Below are 23,126 nucleotides of genomic sequence, written 5' to 3'. Positions count from 1 at the left end.
AGTGGCCACAGTAACCTTCACCATCCCCCCAAAGCCACAGGTATGCTTATCATATTCTTTTTTTTTTTTTTTTTTTTTTTGGATTTTCGAGACAGGGTTTCTCTGTAGCTTTTTGGTTCCTGTCCTAGAACTAGCTCTTGTAGACCAGGCTGGCCTCGAACTCACAGAGATCTGCCTGACTCCGCCTCCTGAGTGCTGTGTTTATCATATTCTAAATGAGGCTTAGAAGAAAATGAACAAGGCTTGGTCTTCATTGCTTAGCTCCTGTATAATGAAAGCAACCATTCCAGGGCCTGTTTGCAATTTTGGTTACCACACCTTGGTAGAAATGAGATGAGAGCCCAGGTAACATACATAAGAAAGACATGGGAATAGCAGTGGCAAGGTGGCCATAGACACTGTCAGCCTCATTTTTGCCCCTCAACTGCTACACACACACACACAAAGACAGACAGACAGACACACACACACACACACACACACACACACACATATCCTCACCCCCTCGGGCTCCATGCCAGTCACATCTGGCATTAGAAGCCTCTGCCCCCCTCACAAGAACTGAAGATGTGCCAACAGGAAGGGCCCAGGCCTGCCCCATTTCCTCCTTGGGGTCTGCTGGCCACATTCTGAGCTTACCTCTCCTACCCCCTAACCCCCACCTCAGTAACAGGTTTTATCAATTTTGGCCAAAAGCCCCTGGCTACACAGAGCCAAGAGGAGTGACTCTTCCCCTGAAGAACTCCTGAGTGTGCCAAGCCCTGGCCAGGGGCCTTCATTTCCCATCATGTGCCCACCCCTTGCTCCAGAGCTTGGCTATAAGAGCAATCCTTCAAGAAAGCTGGTGACACAGGCCTGAGAGATTCTAGAAGGCTCCATTCAGGGAGTGGTAAGGACAAAAAGGACAGCCCCCACATACTCAGACTGCACCCCGTTATCACATGGTGAAATAAAGCAGACGTTCTCAGCATCCAGTCACGCTGGGTTCAGATCCAAGCGCTCTGCCTCTTACTCTGTCACCATGGGCAAGTCTGGCCCAGAGCAGGACATAAAAGGATGGATGTGGGGGTACAGAGTGGGACACAGGGCCGCGGGCCCCTGGAGAGGACAGAAGCTCTCACTTCCATGGCCACAGGTCCTAACAGGAGAATGCTGCTGCTCTGGACACTGCTGTTGTACTGGCGGCTGCTACACCGAGCCCAAGGGACGACCCATAGTCCTCTCCTCCTGCGGATCAGTGAGAGCCAGCTGGAAACAGGTGAATCTCAAGGAATGAGCTTGGGGAGGCATGATCTCCAAGAAGGCAGAGCAGGGGACAGCTCTGGGCTTCTCCTCCTCTGGCCTCCCACTTACCCGCCATCTCTACTGTCCCTCCTTGGTTCTAACACTTGCAAGGACTCTACTTGTCATGAGTAGTCCTTACCCTGACATTCAAAACTCCATAACTTTTCACCCCCACCTTCCCTATCCACCACCTGGGCATCATGGCTGCTTCCTTGGCTGGTGTGGATCCTTCCCCCTTTCTTTCCTTCTCAATGTAGTGTACTCTGCCCGGGCCTGGAAGACAAAGCCCTTAGCTCCTCTCCTACAGAAACCTCTTCTGATCTCCCTGTAGCAGTTAAGTCTCTCTTTCTGGGCTCCCACAGAACCCCAATGGCCTTGCCCAGACACACCTGCCAGCCTATCTGTCTGTCTGTCTGCTGTTCTCCCTGCCTCTTGTCTGTGAGGTACTTGTCCCAGCTTGAATATCTGGTTCAGAAATTCACCTGCTCTCCCTAGAACCTTCCATATTGAGATCTTTCACTTCCATGAGATGTCTGTCCCAAGACTCGTCCTCTTCTTCAGCACAGGGCCCTCTCTGACCAGCATGTCTGAAGCAGGTACTCCTCACTTGACATGCTTTGACTCAGCCCGCTTTCATTTTCTTTGTAACAAAACATACTGTGCCTGCTGACCTGACTACTAGTTTGTCTATCTCCCCAATTAACATGTCAACTCTGGGGCAGCAGGAGCCGCACTGCCTCCTGAGCTCAGCAGACTAAGACTTGCCCACACAACTTGGTAGCAAGGCGAGACTGAACCAGGAGAATGACTTGAGCCTAGGACTTTGAGAACAACCTGGTCAAAACAGTGAGATCTGAGCTTGGGTCTCCTCCTAAAAACTTGTTGCTGAATGGCTGTCTTGTCTGCAGCTGGGCCCAGGTGCTGGTGGGTATTTGCTGGACGGCTATCTTGCCTGCAGCTGGGTCCGGGTGCTTGTGGGTGTTTGCTGGATGGCTGTCTTGTCTGCCAGCTGGGCCTGGGTGCTTGTGGGTATCTGCTGTACGGATGAATGAACCCTGAGGGGATGCTCTGCCCCCAGACATTTCAGATCTATTCACTAAGCACCAGGTCCTCAAGGGTCTGATCAGGATGCCTGTGACTGGATCCCCAAGTGAGGGTGTGTCTGTCCTGGACACCCTGCCCTTCGCCAGAAAGGAGTTGGTTAGGAAGAAGAGCGGGCTGGATTTGTCGCTCGTAGGGGACCTGCTCTCCGGGAAGACCATGCCTGAGCTGAAGAAGTTACTGGAGACAGCTGGGTGAGTGTCCAGCAAGGCAGCCTCTGCCACTCTTCTCCCTCAGGAGGCTTTTCTCTGACAAGTGGAGCGGAGGTGGGGGGGAGACCTGGGGTCGACAGCATCTCCCCAGCCTCAAATGCATGAAGCTGGTTTCCTCCTACTACGTGGCTACCTTTCCAGACCTCTCCAAATCCCCATAAACATGGAGGCAGTGCAACCCATAATACTGATTTCCCTTAAAATGAAAATCTGGCCACACCTGCCGAACATTTGAGTCAGGTCTCCAGTCCCTTAGCAGGTCCCCAGATGTCCCACCATGCTATCTGCTCAGCCCGTGAAAGCCCCGGTTGGAGCCTCCTACCCAAACAAGAAACTGCCTAAAGGACTGGTGCTGACGTAGCCTGGGACCAAGTCTTCCTCAAGGAAGCCACAGGCTCGGCCCCGAAAGCAGGAGTCCCTCCCAACATGAGAAAGGAAAGACCCGTAGGTCCTAAGACCCCAGGCTCCAAACGGGTTTTTCCGGTGGGTGTGAAAAGGAGTGAGAAGCCATGGAATTATAGTGTAAGGAGAACTATCCAGGGAGACTTGGGAGGCAGTATAGGCAAATACAACCCCAGCAATGCCAAGTATTGGTACTGTCTACTGATTCCCCCACCGCACCTGGGTAGTCATGCCATGGCTATAAGCCTATCCCTAGCCCAGGACATGGCTTGGGAAGGAAGAAGGAAAAGACCACATGGTCTGATCCTAAAAATATCCTCCAGGCTGGGCAAGAGCATCAGAAGTTTCATCCTTAGCTACATATGAGACTAGCCCAGGCTGTATGAAACCTTGTTTGAAACAGAGAAAAAAGAACCTCCAGAAGGCTCCATGCTGGTGGCCAGGTTTCCCCTGTGATAGAACGCACTGCTGCCTGACTCGGTGGCTTCAGGGGAATCACCAGCTGACACTGGTGTCAATAATGCAACCTTGACCCCTCAGAGCCCAGGGATGGGAGGCACCTGAGGCCTCAGAAGGGAGAAAAGTGCTCAGGAGAGCCCATAGATCCTTCATGGATAGCAGAGGGGCTGCTTCTCCATGCTTTTGCCTGCTGACTTTTGTTTTGAGAAGCTCATGGAGGCTTGTTTCCTATACCTAGAGATCAATCCCAAGATCACATTTATGTTAGGCAAGGCTTCTCCCACTGAGCCACAGCCTCGGTCCCAGAGGCTTATACTAGGATTCAGATGGCTGTGTGTGCATAGACTTATGCCATAATTCCTGTTTTTTTAGAGGCTGACTCAGAGAAGGGTAAGATTCTCAATGCTTAGAGACTAGAAGCTGAGTTCTGTGGTCTCTAGCAGGCCAGCAGGCAAGGACAGGCTATCCCAAAGCTGCCTCCACTTCTCCTGATGTCAGCTCCCATTCTAGCTTCTCCAGACATGCGTGGAGCCAGACACATCACCCCTATGCCTCCCATAGGTTGGTCATAGAAGACGCCAAGGGACCGGAAGTCACCCTGGAAATTTTAAGTGACAGCCTGCTGCAGATTACACTGCGCTGCAAACTGTACCTCTCGCTCCTGGAGTAAGTGCCTACAGTACTTCCTTCCTGCATGCTGCCGGGAAGCAAGACCAACAAAAGCCACCACAAGGATCACAAGTCCTTTCCACTTGGGCATGCTTCAATCAATAACTGACTTACGGGGAAACTGAGGCATAGAATGGGGAAGAGCCCCGCCCAGGATCATACAGTGAATCTGCAGCGAGGGCCTCTACCGTGCTGTCTGCACATGTGGGCACACTGGCACTAATGGGGCCGTCTGGGAGGGCCCTGGGATTCCTGGGCTGGGAAGCTGAAGCAAGAGTATCCACTCCCCAGGCATGAGTCTATAACCAGGGATAATTCCAGTTCCCTGCTACAGCAGGCCAAGTGCCCACCTGCACAGCTCTGAACCGTGAGTGGCTGTACTTGTGGCCACCAGCAATGGCAGCGATACAGACTCATGCTAGCTTGTGAAGGAGGGGAGTCACAATGCTCTTTGGAAATATGCCAGCTCCTGCCTTTCTAGTGAATATGCCCTTTTGGTGTGACTTTACCACTTAATAATGGAACATTCTATGACCACTCCCCCTGGAATGAATCTGCTTAGTTGCAAGCTAACCAGGACCCTTAGTTAGTGCTTGCATGAGAGATGTAAGCCCAAGGAAACACTACGACAGAGTCGAGGGGCCCCGAGAAATGTGCCTCTGCTCCCTGAGGAATATATCATTGCCTTGGTTAGGATAGTGTTGCAATAGTAAGATTCATGACCCATGGACCTTGGTGACTAGGTGAACGTGTGTCCCATCTCAAGGTCACACTCAGTGTAGGCGTTTCTTGCCCTATGAGGACGCTGGCTCAATGCTGCCCGGTCTGCCAGAAGATTCTACATTTTAAAGCACTCTCTTAGTTCCTAATGCAAGCCTGCAGGTAGCAACATCAGCCAGCTCATGACTTCTGGGCTCAACCTTGGAGTCTGGCTGGGAGCCTGTCCAGACACACTGTCCCTACAGGATCCTGCGGCTGGAAGTCATCAAGAACATACGCATTGGAGTACGGCTAGAACAGATAGGGAACAAGACCCAGGTGGCCTTCGAGGAGTGCCAGACACCACCTGGAAGCCTCAACATTGAGATCATGAAGCAGTGAGTACCTGATGCTTCTGAGCCTACCCTGGGGGTGGCAGATGGCTGCTCTTCCTGCACTGGCCCAGCCCTTTCCTCAGTGGTCCGTCTCTGAAACCCAGGGCTGGGGCTGCCTCTCCTTCAAAGTCACAAACTGTGCCTGCCACCTGTCCATCTCACCTGCCTCCACCCTGAAGGTCATGGTTAGGACTCAACCTCTGCCTAGCTAATCCTAACAGTGGGTCCCAGCCAGATCCTGCCTTCTGGGAGCCTTGGTTGCATTGCTGACAGTACCCAACCCACATGGAATGGTCCTAGGCAGGAGATGTAAGAACCCACTTACATAGCACAGAAACTGACTCCCAAGGGATCAATCATTCATCTATTTACATGACCCAGAACCTGCAGGAAGCAGGACGTGATCTTTCCATTGCCAGTGGGGTCACTTCCTGTGTGAAATTCCCAAAGACTTTTATGAAGGAGAGAATACAAATCAGAACATAATGAAGAAAACTGGAAGAGGGAAGCAGGAAGAAGAAAATGGAGAGGAGGTGGGAATGCCAGGGAAAGGAAAGGTCCTGCTGTCCTGCCTCAGTGGTGCTCAGCTGCCCCTTCCCTGCCCACACCTTTGGTGCACTGCATGGCTGACCCTACCCTGTCACCTCTCCCCTAGAGCAGACACTCTGTTGCCAAACCAGCTGCTGAAACTGGTGACTGAGATCCTGGACGAGTCACTGCCGTTCCTCCTCCAGAAGATAGTGAGTCATGAGGGGGTAGCCCCGAAGAGAGCCCACTACCTCGGCTCCATGCCAATGGGACTCCCCCTTCCCTTCCTCCTAGGTGTGCCCTGTGACCACAAACCTCCTCAACTTCCTGCTGGAAGACCTGCTACACATCATTCTTCGTACGTTGCTGCTGGTCAACTGTCCCTTGCCATGTGCCAAGCACCGTGTGTAGGAATATACCCAGAGACAGGACAATCCTACCTGCAGGGAGGATTCCTTCTAATGGGGAAAAGGAGGGGACAATATGGCTTGTAACCTTCATATGTCACTTCCCCTCTGAGCCTCAGTTTCCCTATCTGTTAAACAGGATCAAAGGAAGGCCCATAGATAAGGCCTGTTAGAATAATATCAACAACCTGACTCAAGGCCAGCATGCAATAAATGTCCCTTGTTCTAGGAGGCCATGTGCCTAGCCATCAAGGAACATAAGGCTGAGCAGAGGAGAAGGAATTTCTCCCTGCATCCCACAGCATCCTTCCCCTCTCTACCCCTGGCTGAGTTAGGTTTCATTTCTGCACCATAGCTCCAATCATTTCGGGTCCCGATGATTTCCAGTACTATGTGACCAGCACAGAGTTCACAGAGGAAGCCATCCTGATGGAAGTGCAGGTAGGCAACCCTAGACTGCCACAGGCCCTTGGGGAACCTGCTGAGAGTGGACAGGTGAAGAGAAAGGGAGATGGGGCCTCACTGGGTGGGGAGCAAAGGGGGAAGAGGAAGACAGGAAAGCGAGGAATCAGGAAAGGGAATGGTCAACAAAAGAGGGAAGAGGATGGAGAGGCCACAGGCTGCTGACCAGTGAGAGAGTCAAACCCAGAAGAAAGCAGCTGAGTCAGATGGGAAAACTGAGGACAGAGAATGGCTGAGGATGGCCCAGCTCCTGTCCACTGCTCCTTGATGTCTCTCTGTATGGAAGGTAGAAGGAACAAGAGGGCCCAGGAGGGACAGGGTTCAGAGAATGAGTGGAGCTTGATGGGGGCCAGGAAGCCAGGCTCTACCTCTTCTCCTGTGAGATTTGAGTGAGTAGCATCACCTCTCTGGGTCTCAGCTTCCTCATGGTCAGACAGTGACCATAATGGCTCCTTTCTGGTGATGCTGTTAGTAAATTCAAATGGAACTGTGCCCGCTGTGTCAGCAAGGTGAGCTGAACCAGGTATCCACCAGGAGACCTGTCCCCACTGACCATCTTCTTTCCACCATTTCTCTGAAGCTTGTGGCTCCCTGTGGCTCACACCAGCGGGCCTCGAGGCTGGGGCATGTGGTTCCCCCACCCCTTCCACCATTAGCCCAGGACAGCATGGCAGACTTTGCCTTTTGGCTCGAAATCTACAATGACATCCTGTCCTGCCTGTACACCAGTCAGGAGATCTTCGTGGAGGCCCAAAATTCCTCGGTGAGTGTGGGAAATGGGCAAGATGGAGGGACAGAATGTTCCTGTCCTGTTTCTTACACGGAAGAGCCAAGGCCCAGTAGAAAAGCCACTTCCCCACTCTGGACTTGACCGGTCTAACCTGTTTATAGCTCCTATTTATCCTTCAAAACCCTTCGCAAAAGTCCCTTTATTTGAGAAGAGGAACATGCACACGCCTTTCTTGTTTTCTTTATAACATATACCCATTCTTACACAGCAGATACTTATGAAAGACTCTGTGGGCTGGCCCTATGAGCACAGGGCCCCTATCATTTAGGGATCAGAGTCTCATAGGGGAATGGGAAACTGAGCGAGAAAATATTATGGTAAGTAAACGATTTGAGGGTGGGTGTTCAGAGGACACTGAGATGGATTACTGGGGAGTAAGAACTAATAATGCCACAGACAGACAGACAGACAATGGGAAACAACATGGCAGTCTCTGAAGACAGGCTCAGAGCCTTCCTGGCAGAGGTGGGATCTGAGGATGGAGAGATGCCTGCCGGGATCTGTGAAAGGAAGCCACTGTAAGTACCGTGTGTAGCCTGGCAGAGGCCAGGTTCTAACAGTCCATTCTTAGAATAAATAACTAGCCAGCTTTGCTTAAAGCAATCAGGGCAGCCAGAAGGCCAGCTGCATACTGTCACTAGGGAAGGCAGACCTGAGGCTGGCCTCTGCAGTGGTGAGGAGGCACACACAGGTCAAGGAGAATTAGTGCTTCCCAGGGCTGATGGGAACAATGAGCAAGGCATCCTATGTCCCTGTTCAAAAGCCGCAGCAGCTTCTCCCTATCCCAGGGTAAAGGCCAGGCTCCTCTGTGTGGGTCTCTCTCTAGCTCTGTCTCTCTACTCCCTGCCTTCTAGCCACTCGGGCTGCACTGATTCCCAGCTCAGGGCTCTCTGCCTGGAACATCATTCTCTCCCTGGGAGTCTCGGTATTAATGTCATCTCCTCACACTGCCCCTTCAAGACTGCTGCATCTAAAGATGGAAGAAAGTGTGGCCTCTCTCTCTCTCTCTCTCTCTCTCTCTCTCTCTCTCTCTCTTCTTTTATTCTTTCAAAACACTCATTCTTACTTTATATATAATTTCATATGTATATAAAATGATTATGTAAAGTGCATATATGTGTGTGTACATACATATGTTGAGCATCTGTAACTCAGATCTGAAATTCAAATGCTCCAAAATGTAAAAACTTTTCAAGTGCCCACATGACACCACAAGTAAGACATGCCCCATCCAGAAAGATGCATTGCACAAAGAATGTCATTTTGAATAGTTACGCAAATGAGGGCCCAGACTGGGGAAGTGGCCTGTTCAATATCATCCGTAAGAGGGACTGGCTATAGATGAGGTCTCCTGTCTCCCACTGCTCGCATCTGTATCCCACACAGGTACAACAGCTCTGAGACAGTTAGAACTGAGCCCTACGTCTAAAGAAGTTCTTACAGTGGTGGACAGAGACACATCTGCAGGGTGTCCTGTAGAGCCTCGTTTGCTACAGAGGAAAAATCAAAGTTGATTCCTGGCCTATCACTAAGCAACTAGTAAATTTACAGCGACTACAGGCAGTGTAAATTAAGCCACCGTGCTTTGTAAGAACAAGATTGCTCTGTTGGTCCTGGCACTGAGTGGCACTAACGAGGCACAGGGCTATGTGGCCAGAATGCTTCTCTCTGTTCATGTTTGTATGTGAGCAGAAAGAGTTCGTTTGGATATCCTTCAAAATGTCAACAATAGTTACCTCTGAGAATTGGATTCAGAGAGAAAAGGAAAGATAAATTCTTTAGACATTTCTATAGCTTTCTCTGTGATGATTTGTGATTTTGGAAAACCAATGGAGGAGGGATCCACTGTAGCTCAGAGGTCAAGATGAGCTTAGCACGTGCGAGGCCCTGAGTTCAGTCCCAATGCCTCCCTGGAAATCAGTAGAGCATAGATGGATGGGCAGGAGTGTGATAAAGCAACAGCAGGAATCGAGCATGCAAATGTTCCCTACGAAACCCTCTCAGCTCACTGTCTTTACAGCGCCTTTCATAGTTAAGAGGCTGTGGGTGTGGTTCAGTGAGTAGTGTTTCCCTAACAGAGCAAAGCCCTGGCTTCGATCTCGGGCATTGTGTACACCTGTAATCCCAGCACTTGTAGGGAGGATCAGGAGTTCAATTACACAGTGAGCTTGAGGCAAGACTGATACGTGACAAGCGAGACCCTGGCTCAAAAAAGTATAATAAAATGATAGACTAAAAATGATCAAAACCACCAAAAGTTAACCTTTTCAGATAAGTGGCTCTGGGAAGCCAGACACATGACTGGCCCTGAGCTGAGGCTGACTTGTGCCGACAGTGTACCAAGTAGAGGCAGCCATCTCCCTGAGACCCCAGTTTGCTCAGAAAACACCGGCAGGACTCCACAGCTGACTTGGTCTTTACCTTTCTAGGAAACTGGCCTGTGGGAGCTGTTGTCCTTGATTGCCCCGACGCCCAGGCCAGAGGTAGGTATGGTGCCTGCCCCTCCTCCAGAGCCCTGGGCTAGGCAGTGTGGACAGAAAGGTTTTGAAGACATGTTCCATTTTTCTGCTGTGGACTCCAGAAGTCACTGCAGCCCTTTACAGCATCAGGGATGTAAAACAGGGAAGCAGTCAAGACAGTGACTATGACCATGGGCGGTCAGTGTTCACACTAAGCATGTCCCGCCCTGCTAAGGCTCACCCAGGTAACAGCAAGGCAGGGCTCAGGGACATGAAGGAAGCACTGCTGAGGACCTGGAAGAGCAAGGTTTGAACCTAGTCTCTGCTCTAGGACATGAACTCACTGACCTCTCCGAGAGCTCTTCTGTGTTCACCGAATGGACAAACAACTACAGCAGAGAAGCCTGTAGCATTGTAGGTGCTAATGTCCTTTGAGCACAGCACATCCATTAGCCCGTTTAAGCCACACGACTTTGTGGAGTGGGCACAATTCTTACCTTTATTTTACAAGAATGAAAATGGAAAGCACAGAGGGATTAAGAATTTTGTTTCGGGCTACACAGCTTGCAGGGGTAGAGCCAGGACTATAACTCCCAAAATCAGCACTGTGCATGCCCAGGACCAAAGGATATAATCTAACCTCAGAGAAGTTCAGAGGAGCCAAGTAACTTCCCCTAAGCCACACAGCAAGATGTTGTAGAAGAAGAGAAACCCAGTCCCCTGCCTCATCAGAGGGTCTTGTTCCCACCCTCCCAAGCCAGGGCCAGGGAAAACTATCTCTAACCCTCCCTCTATCATCCCTGCTTTAACTTCATTCAGGTGTATAATCTGACCAGAGGGAGCCCAGGACTGATTATCAGCGCTCTGGATCCCCCCACTGTCCTCCTTGATGACTTCGGGGCCACAGTTACCCAGCAGGGCTTACTGATGCTTCAGGGGACCAACAATGCCTCCTCTGGTGCAATTGCCTGGGTGAGAGAAACTGCAGGGATTTGGTTCCCAGTCTGCAGGCTGAGGGCAGGGATGGGATGGCTATGACCAATCCTACCACCCTCTGCCAATGGTCTACATGTGGGCAGCTGTGCCCACTGCTGACATCCACATACTAGTATCTATACTCACTGAAGACCTCCTCAGACATGAAGATGTTCTGGCTCCAGACCCTCTTGTAGGGTGCAGCTAGGGCTTTCAAAGAACTTCCCTAGGGATGGCTGAGTTACAAAGCGACCATACCAATCATTGTGGGGAGGATTCTGGGAAACGCAGCCCCTCCAAATTCCAATGGCTCAATTCTGAATCCCTGATCTCAGAATTGAAAAGTGCCTTGGGAGAGAAAGCAGAAAAGTACTCTGCCACAGGTGTGCTGGGTGGCATCCTAAGGCGGCAACAGGGTCCTTGGATCTTAGATGGCATCACTGTACAAACAAGAGTTAGTTATCGCTCTCTGGAAGTGAAGAGCGCTGAACCTGTCCATATGAATTAGAGGACTATCTACACCCCACAAAACTAAGGGGAGCTAGCTGTGATGGTGCATGCTGTAATCTCAACCAGGGAGAAGCTGAGGCAGAGGGATCGTTGAGTCCAGGAGTCTGAGACCAACTTGGGCAACATAGCAAGAATCAATTTTAAATAAAATGGTGATGATGATGATGATGATGGTGGTGGTGGTGATGATGATGTTGTCAGTTAGGCCTGTTGCTCATTGATAGAGCCCTAGCCTAGTACGAGGCCCTAGGTTCAACCCAACATGTACACAGGAAAGGAGCCTACTGGCTTCCAGAAACAATTCCAGAATAAAGACCTTTCCATTGAGCCTACCTCATGTTCAGGCCTGGCTCCTCTGCCTTTCATGAGTGTCCTGTCCCACCAGAGTTGCCCCCCCCCCCCAGTGAGGCCATATAGGCATAGTGTGGGAGAGACAGTGGCATGGGTACAGGATGAGGACCATGGGACAGAAGCCAAGTTCATGGGCTGGGCCTAGGGTTGGGACTGGATGGGTTGGTAGGGGTGGGGAGCTCTGTAGGAAATGGCTCCAGCTCTTCCCTGCCTGTCTGCTTTCAATCCATCTCAGCAACTCCTCTCCAAAGCTGCGTTCTCCACAAGAAGTCAGAAACTAAAACTCCAGTTCATGCCACACAGGTAACAGGTTTTGATTTGGGAAATAGACAGTTGGGAGTGAGGGGTGAAGAGAAAGGGATAGTTGGGGATGGCAGCCCCCTCTGTGCCCAGGGCAGGGCAGGTACTTAGACTCCCAGATCACTCACCGACTTACTCTCTTTCTTCTGGCAGCACTGTGGTCACCTTGGGTTCCTACCCCACCATCATTGAGAAGCAGGTGAGTCCCTTTCTTCAGCCTTGTGTCTTAAAAGATCCATCAATGCAGTGTAAATACTCCCAAGTCACTGACACAGTGACACGGGGAAAGCCTGAGTCCTACTCTGTCCCTAATCTCATCTCACCCTGGAGCCCCCGACTCCTGCTGGGGTAGGGTGTGGCCTCTGAGGCTCTGGCTTGTCTGTTTCATCCTTTCGCATATATATAACAGATATTAATTGAGTACCTACTATGTGCCTAGCCTTGCCCCAGGTACACAGAGGAGTCAGGTATCAACACAAAGGTCCCCACCCCTCACAGGCTAGCAGCCATAAGACCATATAAACCTCAGCAAAGCAAACTGTACAGCACGGAGTCAGGTGATAGCACCATGAAGAAGTGGAGTCAATGTGAGGATCAGCAACATTAGAAAGGAGTTTGGGGCTAGAGAAATGGCTCAGCGGTTAAGAGCACTGCAATTTCCAGCATCCAATCACAACTGTTTGTAACTCCAGTTCCAGGGGATCCAACACCCTCACACAAACATACATACAGATAAAACACCAATGTACATAAAATAAAAAAAAATCATCTATTTTAAAAAGGGAGTTGGGGGGTGTATTGAGGTGGCTTTTAAACAAAAACTCAAAGCAGAAGTGGGGAGACATCAGGGAAGAAGTGAGCTGAAGACCCAAGACTAAATATGTCCCCATGGGTTCAAGGAAGAGCCAGGGCTCTGGAGCAAAGTGCAAGACCCAAGAGGGGCAAGGCAGGTCCTACTGGGCTCATACTGGGGTGACTTTTCCTCAGACTGAGATGGAAGCCTCGTTGAGAGAATGTAAGCAGAGGAGAAGCAGCACCAAGAGAAGGCAATGGAGCCACAGCAGGGTGTAGCCAGCAGAGGGTGGATGGGGAAAAGAAGGCAATGGGGTCACAGCAGGGTGTAGCCAGCAGAGAGTAGACAAGGTTCCCAGGAGGTGGTAGTGGTGGCCCAGCACACAAGAGTCAGGGACTGCCATCTTTGAAGGTGGTCCTAATCAACAGGATTCCCAGCAGGTCAAAGAAGGGGAAGGAACTGGGGAGTCATCTAGAATGGGGCAAGCTTTTTAAGGGCCAGTTGTGTTCTACATGTTAATCACAGGGGTGCAGGGAGCTGTACAACATGGCTGAACCTACTAGCCTTCAGCCCTGAGCTCAATCCATTGCTAATGTAACTGTACCTCTTCCCCAAGGGTTGATCCTGCCACTGCTTGGGAAGAAGGGTGCCACAATAGGCTCTCTCCCCATAGGTCCTCTCTGTAGGCCTGTATGTCACAGACTCCAGCCTTAAAAGAGAAGAGTCATAGGGAGGTGGGGCTGAGTAAATATATGGACCAAGAAACACTGTAGGGAGAGTTCACTGGGACTGGAACCCAGGCCTACCCTACAGAATATTATGGTCCTTGTCACATGGTTTTCACTTGCTTAGAATCTGCATCAAAGGCACTAAGATTCTTTTTCTCCAATCTGGAATCTCGTCTGTGACATATCACAGGACACCCATGAGACCAGGGTGACAATTTATATATTGTATAAGCCACCCACACCAAGGACATGTAAAACATGTGTGTAGTAATAACAGTAGCCTCCCACCTGAAAAAAAGCAGGAGTCCGGACAGTCCCGATCAAGCACCCTTGCACACTCCTAGGGATGGGAGGCTTGCTGTTTCAACGTATCCCTCTGTCAGCAGCTCTCAATACTAGAAGGTGGTCTCTCACACTGACCTAAAGTTGGTCTCTGAGACGCTGTGCCCTGTGTTCCATAGACCCATCTGTTTCCTTCCCAGCAGAGATCGTACATGGCTGGTGGGGGAGGTGTCTCCTTCTTGGGCCCCTCAGTGTTGCCTGACCCTTCACTAATCTGACCCAAAGCCTCCAAGGTCCTTCAAAAGTGGCATGTGGATAGATGCGGTGGCACCTGTAATCCCAGCACTAGGGAAGCTAAGGCAGGAGGATAGTGTGTTCAATGCCAGCCTAGCCCACATAGGAAGACTTGGGGTATTTTTTAAGGCGGTATCTATAGGACTTCTCCAGAAACTATGTGGCATCTGTATAATAGTTTCCCCATCCTGGGCTGGGATGCGCCAAGCCAGAGGAACTGAATTGTATGCTGTTTCCCCGCTGCAGGAAGAGCATCTGAAGGCCTTGCTCTTGACGGTCCTGAAGAGACGGTTCCTGCCTCACCATAACAGTGAGTCTCACTGAACCTCTCTGTCAGCCACACATCACATACATGGCTGGAGGCAGCACCAGACCTGTCCACAGGAGCTGCAAACAGCTGTCAGACTTGTGACTGGCCCCTAGGCAAAGCAGGAGGCAGTAGACACCCAAGCTTTCAGATGCAGTTGTAGAGGACACTAATGCAGATGCAAGCTCAGAGCACGGACAGTTGGCCAGATGAGCAGCTGCAGGGAGGGTGTAAAGTCACAGGAAGGGGCCCTCAGAGGGGAGGGGCCACTCAGCCTCAGCAACTACAGGGCCAGCAGTCAATGGTCCCGAGTGGAATGCTAGATGGGCTGAGGCCAATCAGAAGGATGGCTAAAGTGGGCAGCTCACACTGTAAACATGATCAGCAGGGTAGGCATCGGAACCTGCTAGACTGCTGAAAGCTAAATGTCACAACACATCACCTTCCCCCTAGCTATCGGGAACCCAGAATTTTCCAAAACTCCCTGTCTTACCCTGAGTTCTTCAGATGCTGAGACAAGGCACTGTAGACACTTGGGGAGGTGAGTTAGGAAGAGGAAGGGGCAATCCATAGCACTGGGCTTCCTGGCTTGGCCGTTCCTTTGGCAGGGTGTGTGCCCATCCCCATGGTTACCTGGTCAGTGCCTGTGCCCCATTGCATGGTCAGCTTCCCACGGACACCAGTCCTCATGTTTCTCATTGTGTCCCTAGCATTCTGTCCAGTGACTCACACCATAGGATGTGCAGCCTGGCCCCACTGACTCTGGGAGATTATCCAGCTAGGACTTTTCATCTTTCAGATGGGCCCCTCCACAGATCCAGAGTGGTTAGGTGACTTGTCCAAAGTGACCCAGCACATCTCTGGCCAAGCTGAGTCTAGAGTCCTGACTTCTTGCTTTCTCAATTGAGGGTCTTTGTGCTCTGAGTCACATTAGGAGAGCAATTGCTTTGAGAAGTTGTCAGAGGTTCAAACGCTGGCCAGGCTTCCGTCCTGAGGAACTACGGTGGCCAGGGAAGGTTCTGGGCATGAAGTGAGCAAATCTGTTCAAAAAGCTGGGCACAAAGCAGGTGGCAGTAGAAGGTCCAGCAGTGCAGTCGGAGAGGACAGACAGGCAAGAATTCAACTGCGAGGGGCTGGGGAGTTAGGGCCCGCTCTTTCTGTGTCCACCACAGGCTCTCATTCAACGCTTTTGTGTCACACCCTGGAACACCACAAGGGTCAAAAAAACAACCCAGGAAGTGGGTCAGGCCCAGAAGTTGGTATGGTCATACAAGGTCTAAACACCAGGCTAGGAACTTTCTGAAATGCCATGGAATACTGTTCATACTGCAACCCCACCCAGAGGAGAAAAGGGCAGTGTGCAGCCATTGCAGAAACCCAGGAGGGCTGTAAGAAACAACTTGAGAGAAGAAACCACAGTGGGGAGACTTGGGCAAGTCCCATGGAAGAGTCCTAGCAGGAGGAGTCTTCAGGCTGGGGACCCAGTGAGGTCTGAGGGCAAATAGGAGAACACACGCATGGGCTCTTCCTCCTCCATCCACCCCACACCTGACTTCCAAGTGACCATTCGGCCAGCAAGAGTATGCAAGATCTCTCCAAGTCCAGAGTGGCTGGGAGAAATGGGGTGGGGAAAGACTGCTCAACACAGGGTGGTGGGCAGAGGAAGAGGCCATGCCAGGCCCTCAGTTTTTCACAATTCCATTTATGAAAATCAGCTAGCCAAATAGTTGCCAGAAGCACTGACAGCAAACCGACCAGCTCTATAAATTTACTGATTTGAGGCTTAGTTTGCAGCTATTTGGGGAGCAAACATATCTGATCGTGTCTGACAGAGCCCATGTCTAGCGTTTTCAGTTGATTCTGTCCCCTGTCTCACCTATTTGTAAGATGTGTCATTTCTGCCAACATGTCAGCTCATTTTAAGATGAGTGAGAGAGAGAATTAGATAAAATGCATTTCCTGAGCAGATTCGCAGGAAACCTTCAATCTTCATCAAATTGAATCTCCCTTGAACACCACACAGGACAGCTTCCTAACAATGTGTTCACAGGTCTGGGACATACTTAGTAAGTGTTCCTTTAAAAGACAGGTGTAAGTAAAGGTGTGGGGAGGTGATCCAACCTGTGGCTCACAGGACATGTGTGTCCCAACACGTTTGTAGATGACAATGTCACAAGGAAATGTTGAAAGTTGTACTCCTCTAGTAACGTCTCCTTTCGCTAGGCTGCTTGCTGTCAGGACTGCCTGGACAAGGGGGATTAAGGTACAGAAGGTCCCCTAGCAGGGGCTGTGGAGGTTAGCCACCCAGAGTCTCCCAAGCACATCTGCCAGACAGCCCTGCCCCCCAGGCCCTGAGCTCCTTCCTGCCTTCCTCTTGCAGAGTGGCTCAGAGAGCATGGCCTCCCACTGCCCAAGATCAAGGGCATCTCCTTCAGCAAGGCCCAAGTGGACTTCTCTGAGGTAGGTGCAGAGGGAGGGGTCTCCCCAAGATGCTCAGCTAATGAGTTGGAATCAGAAGCTGAGGCCGCTCCAGGCTTTCTGCCTCTCATGTTACCTCTACCTCACAACCATGCTGGATGCGACACCTGCTATAAAGTGACAGAGACCTTGGGGGCCTGAGCCACTCAGGAAGCCAGAACTCAGGGCTCGTCAAGAACACCTCCCCTTACACAGACTATTCTCCCCTCTTTGACTGAGAGGAAACTCAAGGCTCAGAAAGGCAGAAAAGCAGGGCCAGGGTGTCAAAGCAGGAGTCTTTATCTGACCTCCAAGTCTATATCTTAGATAGGACCATCCACCTCCCTAGAACTGAGGTGTCCTGGTTCCCAGACAGTACTGTTGTGCCCAGTGCCCGCACTCTGCAAACACCAGGGGCAGGAAGCAAGGATAAGCTTAGCCTCTGAGGTGCTGCCTGGGGATCTGCTCCCAGGCCTGTCCTACTTCCTGCCCTGGCTCCCAAAGGGGGAAAGTTCATTATGTTAAGTTCTAGGGATGTGGGCTCAGTGGTGAAGAGTGTTGCTGCTCTTCCCAGCACCCAAAGCCAGAGCAGGCTCACAACAGCCTGGTACTCCAGCCCCAGGGGACCTGATGCCCACTTCTGGTTTCCACTGGTACCTGCACACACATGGCATACACTCACAGACATACAAACATACACAAATATGAAAACAAAATAAAAATATCTTTTTGAAAGATGAAAGAAATATTTAAAGGAGGTTTCAGAAGAACAAGTTGGAAGGCAGACAGAAATACAATCTCACAGCTAACAGAACACATCTCTCAGAATGAAATGCCTTCTGAAAGCTGAACATGACCATAATAAACTCCAGATTTGGGCCGGGGGAAGACAGAGACACTGAGACAGAGACAGGGATCTTGGGAAATGGGGAAGGAGGTTGGTAAGAAGGGCAGGGCTCAGACACACTCTTCATTTCTTCCCTCCCCTTGAGATGATTACCAAGGTTGTGGCACATACTTGTAATCCCGGCACTCAGGAGATGGAGCCAGGATGATCTGAGTTCCAGGTCAGACTGGACTACATAATGGGACTCTGTGTCAAAAAGAAAGGAAGGGCAGGGCGGTGGTGGCACACACCTTTAATCCCAGCACTCGGGAGGCAGAGGCAGGCGGATCTCTGTGAGTTCAAGACCAGCCTGGTCTACAGAGCTAGTTCCAGGACAGGCTCCAAAGAGAAACCCTGTCTCAAAAAACCAAAAAAAAAAAAAAAGGCAAATGACCTTGAGCTTTTAGGATCCCAGCTTAGACCCTGAGCCTCCCATCCCCATTCCTGACTGCAGAAGTCTGCCTTCAAGAACCTGAGGTGGGAGCCACAGCAGGCGTTGCCTCAATGGCCAGTCAGTGTCTTCCACTCCCCATTCCCCACCACTGCTGCTTCTGCCTAGGGGCCTTAGAGAGTCCAGAGAAGCCCTTACTTGAGTAGGTCTGGAGGAACACATCCAGATCATTCAGGTTTGTGACTGTCCTAAAAACAATGCCACCAGCCCTGGAGCATCAGGTCGGTCACAGCCAGCACCTTCTAGGCACCGAAGCCCTGTCTCATGACCAGACCTGTGAGAAGCAAGGCACACTTGCTGATCTGCTTCTCGGCTGCCTTGCACCATTCTTCAGGTGCAGGTTACAGAGCACACCATGCAGACCGTTGTTTAAAGAAAAAAGTCACCTGGAGCTGAGCAGTGTACAACACACACCCTTCCAGGGCTGCCCTGCTTGTTCTTCCAGCCCTCATCATCCTTCGTTCCCTAGTCAATATACCTCAGAAAACACTCCAAAGTCTAGTGTGCCTGTCCTCATAAATGCTCCCAAGACCTCGTCTTCCTCTCTGCTCTGCACCCTCATCCACTCAGTCCCTGGCTCTCCTTTCTTAGTCACAGGTGTGGGCCCCTCTGGTGTGTCAGGAGCAACCCTGGGAAAGCACTCTCTGCTCTGTCCACAGAATTACATACTACTGACCATTCCCGAGTAGCTGCTCTGCAGAGGACCAGTCCCTGCCCCCAGCTGCATGTGCTCAAGACCCCAAAGTCCATGATCCGCTTCAGTCCCAATGGAGTTCTCAGCTGTAATAAAGATGTTTCCTCTGTGGGTCTGGGTCTGAGTTTGCTATGTTTCCTGACAGTAGGGAAGCGACCTTGAAGGGTTTAGATGAAAGGCATCCTTCCCCACTCTAGTTCTCCTGGAAACCTTCAGGAAAGTGCTCTGTGTTCTGTCCCCGGTGGAAGGAAAGACTGGGAATGGTGGTTCACACCTGTCAGCCCAGAATGTGGGAGGCTGAGGTAGAGGAACTGTCACGTGTTTGGGCCAGCCTAAGTTACAAAGTGACTTCCATGTCAGCCCAGGCTAGAGGGAAACCTAGCCAGAAAGGGGCAGGGGTAAGGAGAAAGAGAAAGAGAAAAATAAAAAAGAGAAAAGCCTTTTGACTCTTCATCCCTGCAAGGGCTCTTGTTTTAAAAAGAAAAAACGGGATATGCTGTGGGATAATGCTCTTGTACACTGTAAAGATTTGTCACTTCATATTGGCTTAATAAAACACTGATTAGCCAGTAGCCAGGCAGGAAGTATAGGCGGGACTACCAGACTAGGAGAATTCTGGGAAGAGAAAAGGTAGAGAATTAATCACCACCCAGACACAGAGCAAGCAAGATAAGAGTGCCTTACTAAGAAAAGGTATCAAGCCACATGACTAAACATTGATAATAATTATGGGTTAATTTAAGTTATAATAGTTAGTTAATAATAAGCCTGAGCTAATAGGCCAAATAGTTTATAATTAATATAAGTCTCTGTGTGTTTCTTTGGGACTGAACAGCTACAGGACCAGGTGGGACAGAAACTTCTGTCTGCAGCACTCTCCATCAAGGGCTCATCCAAACGGGCTCTTAATCCCTTTAAAACAAGAGGAAAGTGGGGTTCTTGAGTATAACAGAGGCTTTCCTAGCCTCGGGCAGGCTTAATTCAGGAGTTTGAGTGCTAGTGGTTAAGAGTCAAGCAAAATTCCTTCCACTGTGTCTGTGGCTCCAGAGTATCTCACAAATTCACAGAGCAACCATGGATAGGGTGAGTTTCTATAGATAAGTTCATTATAGGCTCACAGGTGAGAGTTTAAGAGAGAAGAAGCAAGACAAGCTCCTGGGTAGCAAGAGAAGGGCCTGGGGATGGGCACCATTAAAGTGGCATTAAGCTGCTAGTTTGAGGACTTTTTATATGACTTATGGCAGAAAATGGATTGTGGGAGTTGGTTGGTCCGGTTATCCCACCCATTAGGTATCCATGTGCCTCTCCCTCCCTAGGTATCTGAACTGCTGTTTTGGTAACACCCTCACCTACAGTTTCCAGGCAGCTGTATAAACAGAGAAGAAAGATAACAAGAAGTCAGGGAAGGATCTAGAGCCCTAAAATATTTCTGGCATTTTTACCTTCCAGTCAGGACAGAGCTGAGGACAAGAATCAAGATTTCTGACTTCAAAACTGCCTGAGCCATTTCTGTCTTCTGTTCCCATCATCCCCTCAGAGGCAGTGACCCTAACTGTCAAGAGGAAAAGGGGTGGGGGTGGTGACTGGTCTTCTGGCTGGGTGGGGCTATTGGGGGTGGCAGTCAGGGTACCTCTCTGGTGGTCCTGTCTAAGGGACTTGAAAGTGCTTCCATGGTTTCATTTGTGGAGCAGCCAGGTAATGTGAGGAAAGAAAGTGGTGTCTGGACAGCGTGTGAAGGAGAAGGCATAAGGAAAACAAAGACTTAGCAAAGTGGAACAGGAGCCCTTTGAACAGTAGAAATTATTCCACTCCACTGTACACAGATAGTATCTCAACAAAAGCTTAGCATTCTAGGGCCCAAGAGAACCAGGAAAAGGCAGAACAAAGGAGATTTTTATTTCAGATTCAGTCTCTGAATCAACAGCTGGAGATGGAGCTCTGTGGTTGAGAGCACTTGATGCTCCCCATGAGGATCCGAGCCTGGACTCCAGCACCTGTACCAGCTGGTTCACAAACACCTGTAACTTCAGCTCTAAGGGAACAAACGCCCTATTCTGGACTCAGTGGGTACCCGCACACACACACACACACACACACACACACACACACGGTCACACACACCCATCCACAAAAAAAAAAAAACAAATCTTTAAAAAAATAAAAATGAAATGTTTGAATGAAAGCCCACAGGCTCACCAGAGCATCCAGCTATGTCTGGCTTTCTGGGCTTCTGGCTAGGTCTTTCCTTCTCTGGCCTTCAAGGGTTGACTCAAGAGCCGTGAACCCTGGATTTGCACTACTAGCGCTGTTAGAGTGGCCAGAGTCACTGCATAAGGCCCTTCTCAAGTCAACTCTCAGGAAGGAGAAAGACAAGAGACTTAACCCTCCTTGACCTTCAGGTTGGAACAATAGTGATCCTGCTCTGGGCAGCAGGTACTATGTAGGCACAGAGTATTGAAAATAAGCTAAGGGAGTTGGAGAGATGGCTCAGAGGTTAAGAGCATTACCTGCTCTTCTAAAGGTCCTGAGTTCAATTCCCAGAAACCACATGGTGGCTCACAACCATCTGTAATGAGGTCTGGTGCCCTCTTCTGGCCTGAAGGCATATACACAGACAGAATATTGTATACATGATAAATAAATAAATATTAAAAAAAAAAGAAAGTAAGCTAAATGCCTATATCTGGGTATCAGTTTTTCTTTCTCTTTCTTTCTTTCCTTCCTTTCTTTCTTTCTTTCTGTCATCTGTCTGTCCTTCCTTCCTTCTTTCTTTTTCTTTCCTTATTTGGTTTTTCAAAACAGAGTTTCTCTGTCACCCTGGCTATCCTAGCATATCACTCTATAGATAAGGCTGGCCTTGAACTTAAGAGACATACCTGTCTCTGCTGGTATTGAAGATATACCCAGCGCAGGCTGCAGTTTCTTACCAAACTTAAAACATCTCATGTGAACTTAAGCCTACTCACTGTCTAGGAAATGTGTGTTCTTGGACTGGCTAAAAAGCCTCTAATCGTTCTAGTTGCAGCTGGACTTCTCAGTTAGGTGTCTAAGACCATACAGATGGCCAAAGTTGACTATTTCCAATTTTATTATTAAGGCCAGTTGAAGGTCTGGCCATCAGAGAGTTACTTGAGACTTGGGAGGCCTCGGGTTCTTCTAATATTACTTTTACCCATTGTGCCATTTTTGGGTGAGTTGGGGATTTTCTGATCCTTCTTTTGGAAGCTTTGAGGGCTTTGCCCTCTTTCTGGGATGTGTTCTGCATCTCAGCCAAGAGGACAGATGAGTTACCAGAGCTGTATGGCACTATGAGAGGTGTCCTGTGTTCATTTGGGAAATGTTGACCTTGGATGGCAAGGGTCAAAATACAGGTTGTGCTTTTAGTTCCCCATCCACACTGATATGGAATTGCAGGTGTGGTTACTGAACACCCAGAAGGTTAGTTGCATCAGTTTTAAAGAATAAGTCATGCTTTAAAATGTGGGTGACATAGACTACTTACATAAGGCTGAGACAAAGAACTAAATAGTTTTAAATAAATCTGGATTGGACATATGTTTTTCTTTAAGCCAATTTTTGTAAATGTTGCTAAGATCAATACATAAGAGGATTCTATTGACTTACATTGAGGTTTGCCATCAATGCACTGATCTTTGAGATCAGATATTTTAATATCCTTTAATTATATATACTTGACTATGATATATTATAGCTATATGATGTACACATACAATCTCATAGAGGCTCATTCTCTATAAACATCCTATGATTTACAACAGCCTTCTATGTCATAAGTTCCCTCTACAACATACAAACGCTTCTTTGCTAAAACATTTTTCTGCCTATGTCCTTCTGACATTTTCATCCCCCCCTTTCTGGTTCCCTTTCATTTCATGTCCTTTTTTAATATCGTGCAATATGGTCACATTAACAAATAATGATATTGCCTCATTTTTTTAAAGATTTGAGTTGAAACTACACACATAATTTAATACAATAAATTAAGATTGCTTGTCTGTACATTGTTAAACTGTAAGGTTTATGTCCGTTGCACATTCCCAGCAGACTTCATCACCATTTAGATCTGTCAAGGCAAGCCATCAGTGCCTTTGCTTTGGTACTGCATTGGAGATGTGGCTAGAAAAGAGACAGAAAAACAGCTCTTCCCTTCCAGGGGTGATTTTCCTTCTCTCTGGGAACTTCCCAGTCAAATCTTCCCCCTTTCTCTCTG

The 23,126-nt window shown here is 49.4% G+C and overlaps 1 protein-coding gene across 1 annotated transcript; it reads left to right on the top strand.

The window, feature by feature from the left end:
- Positions 1-1,148: 1,148 nt before the first annotated feature.
- Positions 1,149-18,912, top strand: LOC121460555. Its single transcript, XM_041671023.1, has 15 exons — positions 1,149-1,258; positions 2,363-2,579; positions 4,020-4,124; positions 5,093-5,224; positions 5,877-5,961; positions 6,044-6,107; positions 6,512-6,597; positions 7,199-7,381; positions 9,838-9,891; positions 10,687-10,839; positions 11,939-12,006; positions 12,157-12,202; positions 14,347-14,410; positions 16,788-16,867; positions 18,861-18,912. Exons 1-15 carry the CDS (start codon positions 1,150-1,152, stop codon positions 18,888-18,890), a joined length of 1,476 nt encoding a protein of 491 aa, XP_041526957.1. The 5' UTR covers position 1,149; the 3' UTR covers positions 18,891-18,912.
- The last annotated feature ends 4,214 nt before the right edge of the window (positions 18,913-23,126 follow it).

Source organism: Microtus oregoni, unplaced genomic scaffold, assembly GCF_018167655.1.
Source record: "Microtus oregoni isolate MIOR12 unplaced genomic scaffold, Mior012 000020F_ref0000438, whole genome shotgun sequence".
NCBI classification, from domain to species: Eukaryota; Metazoa; Chordata; class Mammalia; order Rodentia; family Cricetidae; genus Microtus; species Microtus oregoni.
Note: the sequence above shows the minus strand (reverse complement) of the source record. Positions and strands in the feature narration are given on the sequence as shown.